The 22,704-nt window shown below is 36.2% G+C and overlaps 1 protein-coding gene across 2 annotated transcripts in view; it reads right to left on the bottom strand.

Moving 5' to 3' along the window:
- fibcd1b (fibrinogen C domain containing 1b) overlaps positions 1-22,502 on the bottom strand; it is a 336,567-nt gene extending 314,065 nt beyond the window's left edge. Inside the window, exon 1 of one of the 2 annotated variants that reach the window (XM_030149502.1) lies at positions 22,021-22,502. In XM_030149502.1, coding sequence (XP_030005362.1) covers positions 22,021-22,092 — 72 coding nt within the window. In that variant the 5' untranslated portion in view covers positions 22,093-22,502. The remainder of the gene's footprint in view (positions 1-22,020) is intronic. The other variant, XM_030149503.1, reaches the window with a different exon arrangement.
- Between the last annotated feature and the right edge of the window lie 202 nt (positions 22,503-22,704).

The raw sequence follows: 22,704 nt of genomic DNA, 5'->3' as shown, positions 1-22,704 counted from the left end.
TCTGTTTTTTTATTTTATATATATATTTTTATTCTTCTACTTTTATCGACACCCTCTTTCATTCTTGTCCGCGGCCTTCTGTGCGTCTCCTGTTTCTCCGAAGGCCTTCTGGCCACCTCGGTGCATCGGAAATCTGATATTGAAATGTCCTGTCATTTCATATCAGCAAGAGACATAGACGGAGTGAAAATGCGGAGAAAAGACACGGAACAGTGTGGGGTCAGATAACAAAGGCGGGTAGAGGATGAACAAGGCCACAAGCACATAGGAAAGCTGCCGTCATTTATAACCTTCAGACTGGTAAAGCTGGGCTATTGTGAACGCACACGCCACAAAATGGTTCAAACTGTCTGCAGCAAGAACCTAAACAAAATAACATACTGCTCCATTAAAGGCACTAAATCACTTTCTATGTAAAAGCACTCTTCACTTACGTAACGACTTGACAGTAATGGCTCGTTACCACTTTGATCCACCAACACACACACTCCTCTCACACATTCATACCTTCGTTCTAACAATAGGACTACGCTCTTGTGAACCACTTAGGTTTTGATCCCACAATTCAACAATGCGAAACCAATGGGTAGAAATATCGACGCTATACAGATAAATTAAAAGCATGTATTTGGTACGTTTCAGAAATCAAGAGCGATGTAATATTGTAAAGATAAAAAAAAAAAAAAAAAGAATCAAAAAGACGATAGAAGATTACGGATTTGCGTCTACGGACAAGATGTCAGCTAAACAAATTTAAAACGCAGCGAAACACTTTGAAATGCTTTCAGTTTTGTGAAGAGCTGCACCAATTTGATGTTTTCTTGGTAAACTGTAAAAGCTCACCCTCTATACACCCACCCCCATATTCTGCTTTAAAAGAACAAGAGATTGATAGAAGCACATGATCACACACTCGTGACATACACACACAGACTGTCTACGACTTACAATACAACTTTGTAGTGAACACAAAGAATGACATGGATTAATATGATGATTTTCCACCTCAGAAACAATAAACTTCTGTCTAAACTTCTTCTCAGTAGTCGTCTGTGTATAGCTGGGTTTAACACAGACAATATGCACACGCAATCACAATGCAGCTGTCAAAAATCATACAAAGACCCAAACATCCACCATTCAAAAAAAACCATCTACTAGGGATGGGAATTGATAAGAATTTAACAATTCCGATTCCATTATCGGCTTTGCTTATCGATCCAAATCCTTATCGATTCTCTTACACTGGTCAAAAACAAATTTATTGTTGAAGTTTTTTGAGCTGATTTAGGATCATTTTGGTGTGCTGAATCCAAAAATCACATTAATTTTGCTCAATCAGGTCAACTTTCTGAACTATGCTACATATTGGCTTTTTAACATTTTTGCTTACATTTATGGCCATTTTCACATCATATGATACAAAATTCTTTCATATTTCTTGCAATAAACGAGTTCTGAAGATTTTACTTTTGCCAATTTATGATTAATGTTTTTTTTTTAATATTACAGGTGAATGAAATGGCTTCGACTAGAAGATCTTGCAAAAATAAGCCTGACGTATTCTGCTACATCTGCGGTGAATACACCATTGTACCTAACAGGAATCAAGTCACAAGTTTCATAAAGTGTGCTTACCAATCTTATTTTGGTAGTAATTATTATATTTTGTGAGAAGATCAAATTTTTTAATATCAAATTAGCAAAAAAAAACCTGACCTAATTGAGAAAAACAGATGTCATTTTTGGATTTAGCGGTGCAAAATGGTCCTAATTCAGTTGAAAAAACCTAGACAACTTGCAAAAACATTTTTTTGTAACCCAGTGTTATCAATTCTCATTGTGTGAGGGAATAAACGAGTACAAACAGGTTTATTTGCATTAACTGTCTTTTCTATTTTCATCTCTGCACAGAAAATACAACATATACAGTGGGGCTGCACAATTAATCCTTAAAAAATCGCGATCTCGATTCACACATGTAAGCGATCTCATTTCTAAACACGGACAGTTCTTAAGCATTTTATTTCACGGCTGCATTCCAAACATTTGCCCACAAACGCAGAACCGCCGCTGCCTCCTCCCAAGGTTATTATCGTTAACGAAAACTAATAAAATGACGAAAACTAGAAATGTGAAAACATTTTCGTTAAATGAAATAAATAAAAACTATAACTAACTGAAACTGTACTGTGTGCTCACAAAACTAACTGAAACAGATAAAAATTATGGATAAAATTCCCTTCATTTTCGTCTTTGTCAATGTCGGATTGATACGAAATTGATTTATTCAAGCAATTTTAGCTGCTGGCACCATATGATATCTAATGGTCCATCACTTCTCATCACTTGTCGTTTAGGGTCGTCTTCTGGTCCCCACTCTACCTGGAAACATGGAGACTAAAGTTGGGAGAAAGCAGCAGAGTCCTGTCTGGGATTTATTTGAATAGGACAGCGAAGAAGATACAAGATATAAAAAAAACTAAAACTAAACTAAAACTAAGCATTTAGAAAATAACAAAAACTAATAAAAAACTAGCAAACCTGCTGTAAAAACTAATTAAAACTAACTGACTTAGAGAAAAAAAAGTCAAAACTAAAAAAAATTAAACTATAATGAAAAATCCAAAACTATTATAACCTTGCCTCCTCCTTCAACCAATGGTAAAGCATGTTCACAACACGTGAGCCTGCTGCTGTCGGCTGCAGTTGAGTGAGGAAAGAGTGAATTCCAACAGAGGAACGTCTGCGGTAAAGACAGTGAAGTGGATGAAAACCCCAGTGGTAGTGGTGAGAGTCACCCACCAGAACTCGTGCCCAATAAAGGTTGGCATTCGGCGGTGTTAATCTGATGTCGGTCTTCTTTTCTGTCGTCCAGATCCAAGTGTCTTTTCACTTTCACTTCTCTGACTTCTGCTGCTGTTCTTCTTCTCCTTTTCTTTTCTTTGCTGGTGAGGAGAACTCGGCCTTTAACCCCTTTAGCCCTATCAGCCCGCCCGCAGGCTGAAAAAATTATATTAATATTCATCTACTATAAAAATATAATAAATCAGGACAATGGATGTTTTTTTTCAACTTTTGCTCAAAGTTTAGACCCTAACGTTAATAAAAGTACATCAAAAGTGTATTTTAGTGCAAACTTTAATGTTCAAACAGGATTTTTAATCTTTGCGGGGTGAAATATACGCTATTAAAAATCTCCGACACGAACAATTAATTTATGCATATCATCGTCAATCCAGCCGAAAAAAAAAAAACAGGCAAGGATAAAAAATTCTAATTTCTTTTTTGTTTGTTACAGTTTACTCAGGCATAGTAATAGATACAATACTTCAGACAGTGGGAATAGATTCCGTGAGGTCTCTAAATGTCCATAGACACCAAGAACATCCATATGAACCTCATTATTATAAGTATTATAAGTAATTCTTCATTTACTTTGGGTATGTCTTTTTAGGCGTTTTTCCCCCTGAAAATATGGTCAGGGTTAAACAGGTTAACCAAGAATCAAAAGTCTCGCCCTCTCCAAAACTTTCATATTAAAAAAATTCCATTGTGCCAGCTGGGAAGTTTCTTTGTGCTGCAAACTTTCACAGATCAGCTGATGTCACTTAGCAACCAGGACAATGACTGGACTACTTAAGGAGTGATATGAAAGATGAGAAGCAGAGGTAAAAGAACCCATTTTCCTTGACAGCGGTGCAATATATATTTTGTGAAAAAAATCGTGCCAGAGAATCTTGATGTCAATTCTAAGAAAAAAAAATTGTGATTCACATTTTTGCCAGAATCATGCAGCCCTATTATACAGTATACACAAATGACTTGTGACGTTGTGACAACCTGGTAGTTGCCCCAAACACCCCCCCCCCCCCCCCCCCCCCATAACATGCCTGTTAGCCCCTGGATCCACCCCGGAAATCGTCGCCATGATGTCGTCATCACATCCGCTCCGAGTTGGCGGCAGTTTTTAAATACCCCCCCCATATCCGCATTCGGCGGTGCATTCGTGGACGAGTCGGCACGTAGTTGGAAACGTCGGAGCTACAGCTCATAGAATTCAGATAACAGTACGGTAGTTAACCCTGTCACAACGTCTGCTGAATCCTTCAGACCTCTTACCAACTCCACTCATCTCCACCCGTTCACCCTTTGGCTTGTCACCTCCATCCCACTGCAGCAAAGATAGTCACATACTAGCACTCCAGCAGCAAACCCCGGACCGGATTACCGACTGACTGGACTGGACTGGACTGAATGACAGACTGACTGACTGTGACTGGACATTGGAGCGGTGTGAGTAATTTAATTTTTTTTTTTTTTTTCCCTGCTCTCTTGTTTTTTTTTTTTGAAGGCCTTGAATGGAACTGTGCTCTTGTTTTGTTTTTTTTTTTACTAACAAACTGAAACAAACTGAAATGAACTGATTTTTTTTTTTTTCTCTCTTTTGGAAAAACTGAAAACCCGGAATGGAATTTTTTTTGTTTAAATGAACTGTGGAATTTTTGCTTGGTTGGTGGATTTTGTTGAGTTTGGACTTTGGGGGGCAACTGTGGGTTTGAATTTGTGTGTTTTTTTTATAATCATTGTTTAATACATGATTTTGAATTTTAAATGGTTTGAATGTGTGCTTTCTTGTTTTTGTCATTTAATGTGTGGGGTGTGGGTTTAATTAAAACTCACATCCTTTGTGGTGTTTGAGTGATAACAGACAAAAACTAAATAACTGACTGAAATTAAACGACTGGCGTAACATCTAAAATGTCAGGAGAGAGACCTGGCTGGCACCCCTAAAAATCAATATAATAAAATAATATAAATTAAATAAATTAAAGCATCAAACTCAAACTGTCACAACGTAACCATAGAACAAACCTTCGGCACTAATAACAGATGACGCCCTGGTGTTTGCTCTGCTGCTAGATTCACAAGTGTCAAAAAGTAGCATATCAAACACGACATTCCTGCAAATGAACTGCATGCTGAGTGAACAAATGTTTAAGCATATTGAAGGGATTTCCCTCTTTGAAGAAATGGAAGCTTTGCAAGTGTTACAAGTGGCCCTGGTGTGGTCTTTTCGCTTGAAATCTACCCATACTTTGGAGCGTTTCTGCCTTGACGCCTTGTTGGCAAAGTCATAAACCAAAACAACGCAACATGCATGTGATGTTATCACACATGTGCAATGAAGGCAGAATTGTTAAGCAGGCAGGCAAACAATTACAAGGAATTGAGCTACTGTCAAAAAGAACCGGTTCTCGATTCCCATCCCTACCATCTACTGATCTAAACTGTTTAATACCTGTTGATCCACTAATCCTATCAAAACATGCAAATAATTGGTGTAAAATGCAGTTTGTCATTGTTTCACGGTCATCAGATATGACCCATTTGGACGTTCAGAGGCTCCGTAGTGAACGTGGAAACACTGTCATCTTCTACAACATGGATTCACCAGTAAAACCCATTAAGTTTGATAAATGACAGTGGATTGAGACACTTGGTTTATGATCAGTTCATGATATATTTGATGAAAAAGTCACTTTTTCTACAGTTTTCTGTATTTTTTATATAATAACCCCCAACTTTCATCAGAGCTTTTACTTTCTTTTACTTAAAATGCAAAATACTGAGCATAATATTAGAATAAATAATGATAAATCACTTAAGAAAGGTTTAAAATAGAGAAAAATTCATTTGAGTCACCTTCTACAACACTGATTCACCAGTAAAACCCATGGAGTTTGATCAATGACAGTGGATGGACACACTTGGTTTTACATTCAATTATTGATATATTTGCAAAAAAGTCACTTTTTCTAATTTTTTCTCTGTTTCTGACATAACCCTCAACTTTTACCTCAGCTTTTATGAACATCTACATGATCAGAAAATTAAAAGCAAGAAAATACCGGATTCCCCCCCCCCCCAAAAAAAAATGTAACAAGCAGAAGATAATGTTGCAGTTAATGTTTAAATCACTTTAGAGAGGTTCAAATTCATTTGGGAACGGACACCTCAGTAGCACTGAGTCTTTTATGGGTTAAGAGTGTGAAAAAAAACACCTTAAATTATTCTTGTGGGAGTTTAAATGTGCCCGTATGTTTGTTAGAAGATGTACGCAGCAAAAAAGCCCCAAGTGTCATGTGCTGGAGTTGTGCGAGTGCAGTATTCATGTACACATCATTTATATTTTAGTACATCTGTATGTTCATGTATGCAAACTGAGAACGCTGAAAAATCTTTGCTGGCAGGTGTTTCCTCGATGCCACCCAGAGCGAGATAGGGGAGACCGAGGTTGTTAGAGTTGCACTGCTGCCATAGCAAGACCCCCCACAGGGAAATCACAGGCCCAGTGAACCGGGGAGCTCTCAGCGCTCTGCTCTGCTCTAGTCCACTCTGCCTCGTCTACTTCCAGCCAGCTCAGCAGGTTCATTAGTCCTGACAAGGTTACCCACAAAACCAGCCAGCCCACATCTCACACATCTGCATTACACAGCTAGTCTTTGTCTCTCCACACACTGTTAGGAATGAAAACCTGTCACGTACGTGTCCTATTACTAACAGAAACCCACAGTCTCAACCCTTTCCGTGCAACAAATGCTTAAAAAGAAAAGAAATGTAAGCGTTTTACACGAAGGTTTAGCAGTAAAACAGTAATGAGCCTTATCGCTGTGGTGTACACATACATTTTTGGGTTTACTTTGTTGCTATTCTTAGTTAAAACCAAATGTTTCAATGATTTGCTCTTTTACATCAGTCTAATTACCAAGGACGGCGGAGGTTATGTTTTCTGTCTGTCTGGCACAAGGAACTAGGGCTGCACGATTAATCGATTTTAAATCAAAATCGGGTTTTTTGATTAGGACGATTTTTAAAAAAGGGAAATCGTAAAATTGATTTCATCTTGCCTCCGGGCCGTACGTTTGCGGGCTGCCGTAGGCTCCTCTTCCTATCAGTGACAGCGGTCTGTCACAGAAGTCCGTGTAATGACCGGACTTTAAATGTGTTAACAAGACCGCAGTACTTATAGCAATGTAAGCCATGGCTTCACGCACAGATCCCGCAACTGAAATAGAACTGCATGCGGATCATTCATCTTCCGTTGTCCCGGATCCGTACTGTACTGTCTTCTTCCGAACCGGGTCCAGGTCTCGGGGTCATCAGCCTCAGCAGAGGAGCCCAGACAGCCTTCTGCCCAGACACATCCACCAGCTCCAGGATAGAATCCCTCCAGCATGTCCTGGGTCGTTCTGTTCCACGCACGGATCTCCCAGTTTAAATAGAACCACATGTGGATCACTCATATTAACGTGGTCCACGTACGCACGACTGATGCCTGTCACTGACTTACATTAGCATCACTTCTGTGGGCCAGATACCCCAAAAAGAAAAAACAAAAAACTTTTTTTTAATAATTAATTTAGTCCTCTTAGTTGCTAAATTTTTCCTTCACAAATGTAAGTTCTGTACCACAAAACCAAATATTATTTATTTTTTGAAAGATGTTGAACTTTATTTAAAGCTGTTAGATAAATCTGGAAACAAAAAGGTTCTAAAAACATTCAGTATTTGCTCTGATTTGGACATTGTATTATAGTGTATTCCCCCTGGCAAACTTATGTTATTTTCTTGTTGTATACATTGTTTGTATACTCTACTTCATTCAATCAAAATTTAATTAAGAAAAAATAAACTTCCGCGGGTTCGTCACGTGATACCATCACAGATTTGAGGTCAGAGCAGTGCCTTGCATTGTGGGCTGCTCACGAAAACGACATGCTGACTTCTGTTGTCTTTTGTAGTTTTACCCAAAAATCAAAAATCGAGTTTTTAGAGGAAAAAAATTGGGATTTTTTTTTTTTTTTTTTGGCCAAAATCGTGCAGCCCTACAAGGAACAAATGATTAGCTAAATTTGGTGGCGATCAGGAGGTGGGGGGTGAGGGGGCGCTGATCTGCCTTGGCGGAGGTCTGCGTTCTCCGAGTGCTTTTCTAGTTTTGATATCTATCCACATTAGTATTAAAAAAAAAGACAAACAAAAAACCAAAAATGAGCCTCCACAAAATCTGCATTTGAATAAATACCTAAAAATATCAATACAGTACTTTTCAATATCAATACAGTATTGTTAAATGAAATCTCGCAATATATTACAGAACCGATATTTTCTTACACCCCTATTCGGCAAACTGATTAAGAACGATTGTGATTGGTGGATCTCTGTGCACAATGGGCCGGATCTACTAAAGGTTTGCGTGTATTAAAACGTGTGCAATCTCATTGTACAAACTGATTTACTAACAGTGTGCACTAAGGGTTGCGTCTTTCAAAGGTGCAAAATAGCGCGTCTGCATCCACTTAATACTTTTCCCCCTGTGAATATGCAAAATGGGGCGCTTACACCCAATTGTGCGTGTGGTGGGAGGAGAAAATGTAAATATATTAATTTAGCACACACAAAGTGATTTATCGAACCCAATTTTGCTGATAGAAACTGCGTCTATATTTAACACGTCTCAAAAAGAGGAGCAAACGGTTTGGATGTGTAATTGCGCACACATGGAAGTGGTTAGGAGACAAAGAAATGATGAAATGAGATGCAGAGAACGCATTTTTCACCCCCGTGTGAACATTTTTGGAGTGACGGAAGAAAAAATAATTGAGACGTATGCACCCCCCCACACACACACACACACACACACACACACACACACTTTACAGGACTCTTTTCCACTCCTGATGATTGTCATTAAAAATACACACACACAAGTGATATATTGAACAGCTCTAACTAGGGCTGCTCGATTATAGAAAAAAAAATAATCACGATTATTTTAGCAATAATTGAAATCACGATTATTAAAAACGATTATTTGTTAACCTTAAAGTCGTTTATTTTTTTCTTGCAAAACAATGTAAAATATACTCTTTAAACATAAATGAAGCCTTTAACCACTAAAACAAAGTATGTTCACTTTTGTACGAAACTAAAAAATCTTTGAATGCAAATAAGTGTACTGTAAATTCAAGTATGTTTCCTTTTGTAAATAAATAGTGCACTGGAATTAAACTGCTATAGACTTGCCATAGAACTGTAGTAATTTTTAAAAAAGTCACGTAAAGTGCAAATCATAAGTTCAAGTATGTTCAATGTAGTATGAAACATAGTAAATTCAGTGGCGTGCTGTGAGGTTTCAGTTCAGGCCTTCTGTGTACATCAGCCATCTAGAAAATGCACGTTAGGGTTATACGGGTTAGGGTTAGTTTAATAGAGGAGTTGCAGCGTAAAGAGATTCGGAGACAGAAGATTGCATTGCGGACGAAGTTGTAGACGGAGTTGTTGTTATGTGTTTTAGTTTTTCATAAGATTATAATAAAGGTGGCGGTGGTTAAACTTCAGATGGTTACAAAGGTTTGTTGTGTTAGCGGTCGGTGTGGACACAACTACCAAACAGTTTTTGCACGTGATGAGTTTTTGCTCTACGTCTTCTTAATCAAACCCAAAGTAATTCCATACAGTTGAATTTGACTTGCCTTTTTTGTTTACCAAGCACTTCTGCTGTGATTCTCCTGCCATTTTTCCAGACCGCTAGGTACAACTTTCGTCTTGGGGTGGACCTGCCGGCTAGCTGGCAGCAGTAGCTTAGAGGGGGGCGGGGCCCAGCAGCTCATGGGAGCTTGCGTGCGCGTGAATTAAACAACTCAAAATTAATAATCGTTTTTTCTTGATTACATAATTTTTGTAATTGTTGCGTGTAATAATCGTAATTGAATTTCGATTAATTGCACAGCCCTAGCTCTAACAATAATGTACAAGTATAGCATATGTACAGTATAAGCAAAATACTCCTCTGCAAATGAAGGATGTACAAAGTCTCAGTAGTCTTTCTGTTCAGTAGTTATTGTGTGTGACCCAGGTGCATTAAAGTGAGTTAGTGCCAACTGCTAAATCGTGGCAGAAGTCTTTGAGAGCATTTATGGGTATCATGGCCGTCATGCCAACCTGACATATTTTCTAAGTCGGGCTGCTGCTGAGTGTGTTTTGATAGATGTGGACCTATAGTGCATGTTGTCACCTTGCTTGTTTTTCACAGCTTTTATCCCTGCCGTATTTAGCTCATTTTCTAAGTTATTGATCGGATTTTTGAGACATTGTTCTGTTTGTGTTGTTCTAAAGTAAAGCTCGGCCAATAAAACTCAACAAATTGTCTGTAAAATATGGACTTTGGTGCAACGTCTATACAAGTGTGTGTCAGTGTGTGTCCCGGCACGGCAGTATTTGATGGTATTCTCCTCATACACAAACACACAATCCTTTCGGTACTTTGGAAAGTTTGGAGTTCTCACAGATTTATCGATTACCCCCTGACCCGTAGAGTGGGAAACCCCACTGGGCTGACTTCTCAGCTATACTGTGTATATATGTGCGGATGTGTGTGTTCATGTGTCATGTGTGGGGAAGAGGAAACTGGTAAAGTGAGACGAAGACAGACACAGATAAATAGCCTGTGTATAGGTGATACCTGAGAGAGCAGATATGTCGCGTGAGCTGTTGAGATGCACAAACTCAGTTAACCCGTAAAGACCCAAACATCCACCGGAATCATTCACTGATATAAAATGAAGAGGAACGAGGAGGAGGAGGAGGACAAGACGAAGAGGTGGAAAGAGAAGAGGACAGTCCATGTCGGAATAACCTATATTTTCATAACTCTTTCATGTACAATTTTTATTTTGGATTAACCCTTTCATGCACAGTGGTCACTCCAGTGGACAGCTCTTCTACAGCTGTTCTCTTGTATATTCATGGACTTTGTTGTTCTTTTCATTGTTTTTTGTTTTGTTTTGTTTTGTTTTTTTACACATATCTTTGTTAAAGTTTTAAGACACTACATATCTTTTCTGACATGAATTGGTAACATTATGTAGATCTCTCCTGAGCATAAACCCCCAGAATCACAAGCCCTCTCCATAGTTTTCACAAAATTTATCAGTAAATACATGTTTCTGTGTGTCAAAAATTAAACGTGTGGTGTCCAGCCGAGTGGACATTTTTGCAACTTCATGAAAAATAGGTTCATAAGATTTTTTTTTTTTCATTATTATTTTTTGGATGTATTTTTTTTCTTTTAATTTTTAAAATAATTTGTTTTTTTTAATTTATTTATTTATTTTTCAGAAGAAAATTTTCAATCGCATTGTTTTTTTCATGCCTAAAGAGGAATAAAAACACTCAGGAAAAAATTTTGATTAAGGTTCTCATAATTCGTGCATGAAAGGGTTAAAAGGAAGAGGGTGTGATGAAAATGTGAGTATGGGTAGAGGATATGGGCATTAGGACCGCAAAAGAAATGTTGGTAACACTTTACTTGAAGGTCTAGTTTATAATGCATTAAGCGCACATTCATAAGACATTATAATGCATTATAAAAGTCATTACAACAGTTTATGATCCTGTACAACAACTTATACCAAGGTTAATAAAGTATTATAAGTGTAGGCATAATAATGTAGTATAAATTCAGCTTTCATAATGTTTTATACATCCATACCAAAGTGACAACAGTGTTTGTAGGAAGAATCTCAAGTCCTGGGTTACGGAACACATTCTAACCATCATAACTCTAGCCAGTTATAAAGACACAGAGAACTGCACTGACATGTAGTTTCTGACACTAAATAATGCCTTAGAAACATCAATAATAAGTTACAGGAGGACTGATGATATTATAACACAAGTATGATGACGTATGAGCAGTATCTGCTGGCTCTAAGTAAAGTGTAAATCAAAAATTATACAGGGTGTCCCATAAGTCTGCATACATAGGAGACATAAAACATTCCATACATATATGGTTCTAACATGTATTTCTTTATATTTCTTCTTTATAGTTCTTCAGCAGTGGAGGACACGCATTGAAATGTGTTCCCGACAAAATGGCAGTCATATAGATCATATTATATAAATAAAAATGGTTTATGTCAAGAAACATTTATTTTTCCTATGTATGGAGACTTATGGGACACCCTGTACATCCAAGTGTTCTTAATAACTCTTTATTTTGCAAAAACAAAACATTAAAAGAACAGAGTCACTAAACAGAAGAGTAGATAATTAGAAGAGAGAGCACATTACTCCAGTGTTGGTTTCCCTGCACTGGCTACCGGTAACCTACAGAATTGATTTTAAGATACTACTCCTCACATATGAAGCACTAAATGGAACCGGACCAAGTTACATTGCAAACTCACTGATCAATTATGTACAAACTAGAACACTGAGGTCATCAAACGCAGGTTTACTAGCGACTCCCAGAAATATTACAAAGAAAATGGGGGACGCCGCCTTTACTAACTATGCACCTAAGTTATGGAATACAATTCCAAAAGACATTAGAGAAGCTAGTTCACTGAATATATTTAAAACCAAATTAAAAACATTTTTATTCTCGTTAGCCTGTGAAAGGAGATAAAAATGGGGTCACAATTCAGGAACCAGGAATGTGCAGTTTTTATTTTTATTTTATTTTATTGTATTTGTTTTTATTTTTTCTTTTATTGTATTTCAAATTTCGTCTTATTTCTTGCACTTCAAAAATTCTATGTATAATCAAATATTTTAATGTGCGCTGTTTTTATATTTATTTTTATTTTATTATATTTCTCTCAAATTTCATTTTATTTCTTGATGTATAATCAAATCTTAATGTATTTTAATATTGTATTTTTTCAATCAATGTGAAGCACTTTGGGCTACAATTTCTGGATGAAAGGTGCTATACAAATAAAGTTTATTATTATTATTATTATTATTATTATTATTATTATTATTATTATTAAATAGAAGTGTTACATGTTGCGTTATACATAAATAAAAAATATTGTGGCAGCTCTAAGTCTTTGTTAATTCAAACACATACTTTTTTTTTTTTTTAATAAATATGAAGTCCCTAAAATACATGGGTAAAGGGACCAGTGACAAAACTGAACAAAAGTTCCCCATCTAAAAAAATAATTTCCTTCACACTGCTTTGGTATGGATGTATAAAACATTATGAAAGCAGAATTTATACTACATTATTATGCCTACACTGAAAATATTTTATTGACCTTGGTATAAGTTGTTGTACATGATCATAAACTGTTGTAATGACTTTTATAATGCATTATAATGTCTTATGAATGTGCGCTTAATGCGTTATAAACTAGACCTTCAAGTAAAGTGTTATCTAAATGTTTTTAACTTTCATTTTTTGGAGCTTGTAATTATGTTTGTGCTACATTGTGGTCTCATTGTAGGTCTAAATCACAGGTGTCAAACATGCGGCCCGGGGGCCAAATCCGGCCCGCCAAAGGGTCTAGTCTGGCCCTTGGGATGAATTTGTGAAATGCAAAAAATTACACTAAGATGTTAATTATTTTAGTTCAGGTTCCACATTCAGACCAATTCAATCCAAAGTGGGTCATAATAACCTATAAATACTCACAATTCCAAATTTTTCTCTTTGTAAATAGAAATGTTTTCATGTATTTACACTAAAACAAAGTATAATATTGAAAAAATATCTGAATAACCTGAACAAATATGAACAACCTGAAATGTCTTAAGAGAAGTAATTGCAATTTTATTAATATTCCACCTGTTACTAAATGTTTCGTGTATTTGTAGATCCACTGTGATCTGTAACTTATAATGTACATGTGTAAATGATAAACTGAGGCAGAATATTGTTAAAATTACACATTTTTTAATGTTTGTTCATATTATTCATATTGTTTGAAAGGATAGTTTGTAGATGCAAACATTTTCATAATGTACTTTTACTTTTTTCACTCCAAAACATAGAGGAAATTTTGGAGTTGACATTATTTATATATTATTATGTTCTTATTTTACTGGTTCAGCCCACTTCAGATCAAATTTAGCTGAATGTGGCCCCTGAACTGAAATGAGTTTGACACCTCTGGTCTAAATGAAATGCAGAGTTTTCTTTATTAAAAAAAAAAAAAAATCATTCACTGATATAAAATGTTAAATACCAGTCGATCCACTGATCCTATCAATATATGTAAATAATTGCTATAAAACACAGTTTGTCATCTTTTCATGGTCATCAAATATGACCCATTTGGACGTTCAGAGGCTCTGTAGTTACCGTGGAAACGCCGTCATCTTCTGCAACATTCATTCATTAAAACCCATGGAGTTTGACAAATGACAGTGGATGGAGACACTTATTTTATGTTCATTTTGAAGAAAAAAACAATATTTTTCTTCAGTTTCCTCTGTTTTGAATATAATAGACTAACCCTCAACTTTAATATGAGCTTTAATGAACATCTACAGTTGCAGAAAAAATCATTAAACCATCAAAAGTCATCAAAAACAATGGTTATGCAATCCAGTACTAACTCCTGTGTGTATCACGTGACTAAAACAGACAGAAAAGAAAACACGGAATGCCTAAAAGCACTGTTTTTGTCAGTACAATGCCATAGATATTGATGGAAGAACTGAAGTGATTTTGGTTATTATCAAGAAAACAATGGAAAATAGATAGATATCAGCTCTGAAATTAAACTTTAATAAGCTATTTTTGTTGTTATCATTATATTTGTCCAAACAAATGTACCTTTAGTTGTACCAGGCATTAAAATGAACAAGAAATTGAAGAAAACAAGGGTGATCTAATAATTTTGTTCATAATCAGTAGATTAAATATAGGAAAATTCCTCATTTTCACTTCAAAATGCCAAATACAGAGCATAATATTTGAGTAAATGGTGATAAATCACTGGAGAAAGGTTCAAAATAGAGAAAGCTTCACAACATTGGGTCTTTATGGGTTAATGGATGATTAAGGAAACCTGAACATACTATGGAAACAGCTACACACTTAACAGACCTTCAAGAAACCTAGCTAGCATTGTACACAAATCAATACGAGTGTTTGTACAGCACAGTATTACCACCTTTGTTCTTCGTATTTGTTGTGCAGAATGATATTTATTTCCCAGGCACGAGACAGAATGTGTCATGTGCTGGGATTTCTTTGACATGAGCATGAAAGCATCATAAATATAAAGGTGCATTTATGTCGAGGGTTTTTTATTACTCTACAATTACTCTGTCTGTTTTCACCAAATTTGTGCAAAAGCCGACACTTTGTATATTAGAAATTAATACGAGTGGAGAAGGACCGACAGCTCAGCAGATCCTATGGTGTAGACTGGTCCTTCTTACAGGGTGCAGAATAGTACTGAGGCACTGGAAAACTACTAATACTGTACATTTGAGTGAATGGATAGGGAAATGATTAAAATAGCCAGCTATGAACAACTGATTTTTAAAATCAATAACAGACTGGAGAAATTTAAAAAAAAAAAAAAAATATGGGGCCCCTTCTTAGATGTGAATAGATAACGGAGCAGACCCAACTGCAGTCTAGGGTTTTCCTATACTAACTTAAAGGATTGCTATTATGATTAGGGGTGTCGATTGGCAAGAATCTGGCAATACAATACAAATCACAATACTAGGACTTAGGGCTGTGCAATTAATCGAAATTCAATTACGATTTCGGTTATTACACGCAACGATTACACAAATTATGTAATCGAGAAAAAACGATTATTAATTTTGGGTTGTTTTAATTCACGCGCACGCAAGCTACCATGAGCTGCTCTGCCCCCCCCCCCCCCCCCCCTAAGCTACTACTGCCAGCTAGCCGGCAGGTCCACCCCAAGAGGAAAGTTGTACCTAGCGGTCTGGAAAAATAGCAGGAGAATCGCAGCGGAAGTGCTTGGTAAACAAAAAAGGCAAGTCAAATTCAATTGTATGGAATGACTTTGGGTTTGATGAAGAGTAAAAACCCATTACGTGCAAAAAGTGTTTCGTAGTTGTGTCCGCACCGACCGGTAACACAGCAAACCTTTGTAACCATCTAAAGTTTAACCACCGCCACCTTTATCATAATCTTATGAAAAACTAAAACACATAAAAAAACTCCGTCTACAACTTCGTCCGCAATGCAGTCTTCAGTCTCCGAATGTCTTTACGCTGCGACTCCCGTATTAACCTAACTGAAACCTCACGGCACGCCACTGAATTTGCTATGTTTCATACTACACTGAACATACTTGAATTTATAATTTGCACTTTACGTGAGTTTTTTTTTTTTTTTTTGCTCCAGTTCTATGGCAAGTCTATAGCTGTTTAATTCCAGTGCACTATTTGTTTACAAAAGGAAACATACTTGAATTTACAGTACACTTATTTGCATTCAAAGATTTTTTTGTTTCGTACAAAAGTGAACATATTTTGTTTTAATGGTTAAAAGCTTTATTTATATTTAAGGAGTATATTTTACATTGTTTTGCAAGAAAAAAATTAACAACTTTAAGGTTAACAAATAATCGTTTTTAATAATTGTGATTTCAATTATTGCTAAAATAATCGTGATTTTTTTTTTTTCTATAATCGAGCTGCCCTACTAGGACTGCAATAAGATATATCATTATATATCACGATACTGTTAACAAGGCAATACTTTTTGTTTTGTTTCTTTTTTAAAAAGATTATTTCCTGGAAAAACTGTGTAGATTTTGGATAAATTAAGTTTTAACATGCGGCTTTATCGGTACAAAAAAACCCACAAATAAATAAATAATGTTTTACAGACATTACAGTCTAAGATCCTGCTTAAATGTTCGCATTCTATTGCGAAAAGAATACATCGTGTTCAGTCCCTGAATCATCCAACATTAGAACACTATTTTTGTGCATTCACAATAAAAAAAAAAAACTAATATTTGCCTCTTTCAGACAGTAAAAAGTGCTTTTAGGATGCTTGAATTATCCATTATTTAACAAAACGGCGTTATCAGTTTCAACAAACTACATTTATGACCTGTAATATCACAATTATACTTTTGTAGTACACAAACAACAGAACAAAATACCCATGTGAATATAGAAATAAGAGCTGGAAAAACAAAAAACAACAATGAATCTCCGCCATATCTGCATTTGACTAAATACCTAAAAACATCAATACTTTTGAATATCGATACAGTACTGCGAAGTGAAATGTCGTGATATATCGCGATACCGATATTTTCTTACACCCATGATGATTAGGGGTGTGTATTGGCAAGAATCTGGTGATACGATACAAATTCCAATACTAGGATCATGATATGATATATCACAATATAACATGATACTGTTAAAAAGGCAATTTTTGGTTTTGTTTGTTTTTTTAAAACATGGTTATTTCCTGGAAGAATTGAATTACACCTAAAATATGCACAAATACTAAACACATTTTTATTGGATCACAACAGGATCTAATGCTATATCACAAAATATTCCTGTGTTAAAACTTAAATTATACTTTACAGACATTACAGTTTAAGATCCTGTTCAAATGTTTATATTCTATTAGTTCAGAATTAACATCGTAACTTTATTTTTGCACAATCCCAACAAAGGAACTAACATCTGCCTCTCTAAAACAGTAAAAAGTGCTTCTAAGATGCTTGTAATAACCATTATTTAATAAAAACCGTGTTAAACAATAATAAATAAGATAGAAACATTAAAGAAAACCAAAAACGAAAATGAACCTCCGCCATATCTGCACTGGAATAAATACCGAAAAATATCGATACAGTACTTTTTAATATCGAAACAGTATTGTGACATGAAATATCGCAATATATTGCAGAACCGATATTTTCTAACACCCCTAACGACCCCAAGGTTGAAAAACACTGTTTTAAGTGCTTCAAATAACTGTTATTCAATAAAACAGCGTTAAACAATATTAATTAAAATATAAACAATAAAGAACAACAAAACAACAAAAATTAACCTCCATATCTGCATTTGAATAAATGCCAAAAATATCAATACGGTAATTTATAACATCGATACAGTATTGTGAAATTAAATATTGCGATATATTGCAGAACCGATATTTTCTTACACCTTAATGATGCAGCTTCAATCTCTACACACAGTAACTTACCTGCAAAGGCTAAGATAGATAGACAGATAGATAGACAGATAGACAGACAGATAGACAGATAGACAGATAGATAGATAGATAGATAGATAGATAGATAGATAGATAGATAGATAGATAGATAGATAGATAGATAGATAGATAGATAGATAGATAGATAGGGCTTCCTGCACAATACTGTCAATAAAGACTTCTGGTTGTATTTACACATTTCAGGGCAGCGATATAAAGTGTAACAGTTATTTATAAGGGTGTGTATTGGCAAGAATCTGGTGATACGATACAAATCACAACACTAGGATGACAATACGATATATCACGATATATCACGATATATCATGATACTGTTAAAAAAGCAATTTTTTGTTTGTTTCTTCTTTTTTGAAGATTATTTCTTGGAAGAAATGAATTACACCATAAATATGTACAAATACTAAACACATTTTTATTTAATCAGAACAGGATCTACTGTTATATTACAAAATTTTTCTAATTCTCCTGGTTTCCAAAGGAACTAAAATCTGACATTGTCTGACAGTAGAAAGTGCTTTTAGGATGCTTCAAATAACCATTATTTAATAAAACAGCAATAATAATAAATAAAATATAAACCAAAAAAAAAAAAAACAAGAAACAAAAATGAACCTCCGCCATATCTGCATTTGAATAAATACCTAAAATATCGATAGAGTACTTTTTAATATCGATACAGCATTGTCAAATGAAATATCGCAATATATTGCAGAACCGATATTTTCTTACACCCTTAATGATGCAGCTTCAGTCTCTACACACAATAACTTATTTGCAAAGGCTAAGATAGATAGATAGATAGACAGACAGACAGACAGACAGACAGACAGACAGACAGACAGACAGACAGACAGACAGACAGACAGACAGACAGACAGACAGACAGACAGACAGACAGACAGACAGACAGACAGACAGACAGACAGACAGACAGACAGACAGACAGATAGATAGATAGATAGATAGATAGATAGATAGATAGATAGATAGATAGATAGATAGGGCTTCCTGTACAATACTGTCAATAAAGACTTCTGGTTGTATTTACACGTTTCAGGGCAGTGATATAAAGTGTAACAGTTATTTATAAGGGTGTGTATTGGCAAGAATCTGGCGATACGATACAAATCACAATACTAGGATGACGATACGATATATCACGATATATCATGATACTGATAAAAAAGCAATTTTTTGTTTGTTTCTTCTTTTTTTAAGATTATTTCTTGGAAGAAATGAATTACACCAGATATATGTACAAATACTAAACACATTTTTATTTGATCAGAACAGGATCTACTGTTATATTACAAAAAATGTTTTGTAATTCTCCTAGTTTCCAAAGGAACTAAAACCTGCCACTCTGACAGTAGAAAGTGCTTTTAGGATGCTTCAAATAACCATTATTTAATAAAACAGCAACAATAATAAATATAATAATAATAAATAAAATATAAACAAAAAACTAAAATGAACCTCCGCCATATCTGCATTTGAATAAATACCTACAATATCGATACAGCACTTTTTAATATCGATACAGTATTGTCAAATGAAATATCGCGATATATTGCAGAACCGATATTTTCTAACACCCCTTGTTATTTAAGTGATCTACGGTGGTTCGAAAAGTAGGTGCAGTCCAACTACATAAGGCGCTTGGATCTTTTCAAGTCTCTTCGTATCAGGGTAAAGCATATTAAGTCATATTCTTCCCGTCTATTCGGCCTCCGTCTGTTCCAAACAGGAACAGGTGACGGCTCACTTGCAGCAACAAATCAAATATGCAGAATAACCCAGCAAATCCAGGACTGGGTTTTGTAATATCAAAACAAACAGAAGACCACAAGAGATCTCTATTACCCGATCCTTCCCCACTGGGTCTGAAATGAGTCTGTCAATAGCACCAGGCTGGAGGTACAGGTTTGGGGTTACTGTTGACGATTACAGTGTGCAAAAAAAAAAGAGTGTGTTTTGGGTTTTGTCGGCGTAATATCACAGAAGATGGGAGACGGGCAGATGTTGGGTGCACAGGCACATATAGCGGCATTAGTCATCCCCCATGCATTTCTCCCCAAGCTCTCATCTCATCTAACACCCTCTGAATGAAGCATGATCTGTGCTTTTTGGGGGTTTATGGAAGACTATATTGCCTTTTCATCCCCTAGGCTTACCATACAGCATATTAAAGCTCCATTAGTTGTTCTGGTTCTTTTTTTCCTCCTCAAAAAACTAATTAAAAAGCACTATTTTTCATCATGCATCGGTTGAACCCCCTTTCTTTTTCTATATTCTAGCGGTCTAAAAACAGAGATTGCAAGATACACAATCATTCAATTAAAGCACCGAGACAGACCTACTTGCTATTCACTTGACCATTAAGTCCTTATAAAAGCTTGTTCGTTTTCTTAAAGCTCAGAGAGGCAAAATGCCGGCCGTATCCTCTTACTCATTGATCATGCTCCACCTTGGATGTATAATGGTTACATGAAAATCAGCCAACTGAGATATATGAAAAATTAACTACAGCCTGCTTTAATCGATACTAATGCAAAAAAAAAATCCTTTGTGCTAAAATGAAACTGCAGGCCCGGTTCTGAGCGTCACCTTTGCAAATAAAATAAAAGACTGATACTTTTTTGGATCTGCAGGGGGAAGCGAGATCATGTGACACCTGGGGTAAGAGTAGAAACACCTGCTTTATGAAATACAGCCTGCTGTATGAATGACACAACCCAACGTCATCAGAGAATGGTACATGTGCTTACAGTTTTAAGAAGGTGGTGGTGGTGGGGGGGGGGGGGGGGGGAGTTTAAAAAAAAAAAGACAGTTGACAGCAAAAAAGGTGTGGGAGTGGGAATAGTAGAACACAGATACACATATTGTTTACTTGTATAATGCAGACACTGTTTATTTGGAAATTTCCATTGATTTTTCTTTCATAATAGTGCATGTGCGGGGCATAAAACATAAAACAAACACACAACAACAACACTATTAGGTTTAATATTCTGTCTGATCCAAATATATTCTGTCTGATCCAAACATGTCTCAGTGTTTCTATTTTTTTTTTTTTTTTTGGTTTTTTTAGTTTTTTTAGTACCTTTGGCTTTATTTTTCAGTGATGTGGCGCAATAACTGACTCCATCCTTACCCTCATTGACAGTATATGGGAAAGGCAGATGATTTTCTGTATGTGTGTGTGTGTTTCTAGAAGTGCACAGCTTTAACAGTGCCCCCGAAATCCGATTCCCCCCTGCTCTAAGGAGCCCTCCTCTCCCTTCTGGGCTGTCAATAACCCTCTACTGACCTTGTGAAAACACATTGACTATTCCCTAAAGTGAGCTTGGCTGGCTGCAACACAACACACGTCCTCTCCTGTCTCAATTCATTCGAGCGAGAGACAAGCCTTAAATAAAAAAAAAAAAAAAAAAAAAAAAAAAGCTCTGGAGTGTTAATAGCACCTGGAAGATGCATGTGCCTTTTTTTTTTTTTTTACCCCTTTTACGCAACATAAATGTGATTTCCAGCTATTACTTCCAAGTGCAAGAAAGAAATGTGAAGATGCATTCGAGATCCCACGGATATTTTATGATGATTTCACCTTCACTTGTCTATGCGTAACTATAGATGCACCTTAAAGCTTTTTTTTTTTTTGTGCGCAACGCATAATAGAACCAGCGCCAAAGGGAAAGTGTGTGATTTTTTTTTTTTTTTTTTTTGAGAAGTGTCAGGAAGAGCTCATCTGCACCAACTGTCTCTCCAGTGCAGAGATTCATCCGAAGAGTCACATCGTCAAAAAAAAAAAAAAAAAAAAAACTCAGCGTGGTAACACTGCACCAAGCAGCTGCACCACTCCTTCATAAAGCCCAAAGGCTGACTGTGTGTGTGTGTGTGTGTGTGTGTGTGTGTGTGTGTGTGTGTGTGTGTGTGTGTGTGTGTGTGTGTGTGTTTACCTGGTTTTTATGCCGGGTCCCATCTTCGAGTTCAGAAGAGCTGTTCATGATTCCCCATCGGTCATTTACCATCCTACGGAGAATCTGCGCATCAGATCCGCCTGTTTGTTCCAGGCGACAGGAAATAAAAAAAAAAATCCGCTCTTTTCCCCAAGTCTTTTTATATACCTGTGATTTAGACTACTTACTCCATGAAGGGGAAAATAATAATGCTATTGAACGTGCAAAAAGAAAAGGAGGAGGCTCAACTACTTGTGCGGCTCACCAAACCGCACATATTTACGCACCGAAATGAAACTTAAATTCCTCCCGTGCGAGTCTTCTGGTGGTTATTCCCGTTGAAGAGATTTTGTAAACTGGTATTCACCAACTCCAGATTTTTCAAAGTTGATTCCTAAAGGTATAAAAGTCCAGAAAAACGGAAAAACATCCCCAGATCCCGAAAAGCACCGCACACAGTCCTACTCCAGAAAAGGAATCACAACGATTTTTGCTTCTTCTTTTTTTTTTTGTTGAAGTCTCAGATTACTGTCCGTTTAGTCCATCCACTCCGGTTTTCCACAAATACTTTGACACGCCAGGTTAGTCCAGGTTGTGTCCGACAATGACTGAACAGGTAAAAGGCGGGATGGGGTGGGATTGCGCAATTGTCGCGTCCTTGTTGTGGTTTAATCAGAGTCCGAT

Source organism: Sphaeramia orbicularis, chromosome 12 (genome assembly GCF_902148855.1).
Source record: "Sphaeramia orbicularis chromosome 12, fSphaOr1.1, whole genome shotgun sequence".
In the NCBI taxonomy this organism is placed as follows: Eukaryota; Metazoa; Chordata; class Actinopteri; order Kurtiformes; family Apogonidae; genus Sphaeramia; species Sphaeramia orbicularis.
Note: the sequence above shows the minus strand (reverse complement) of the source record. Positions and strands in the feature narration are given on the sequence as shown.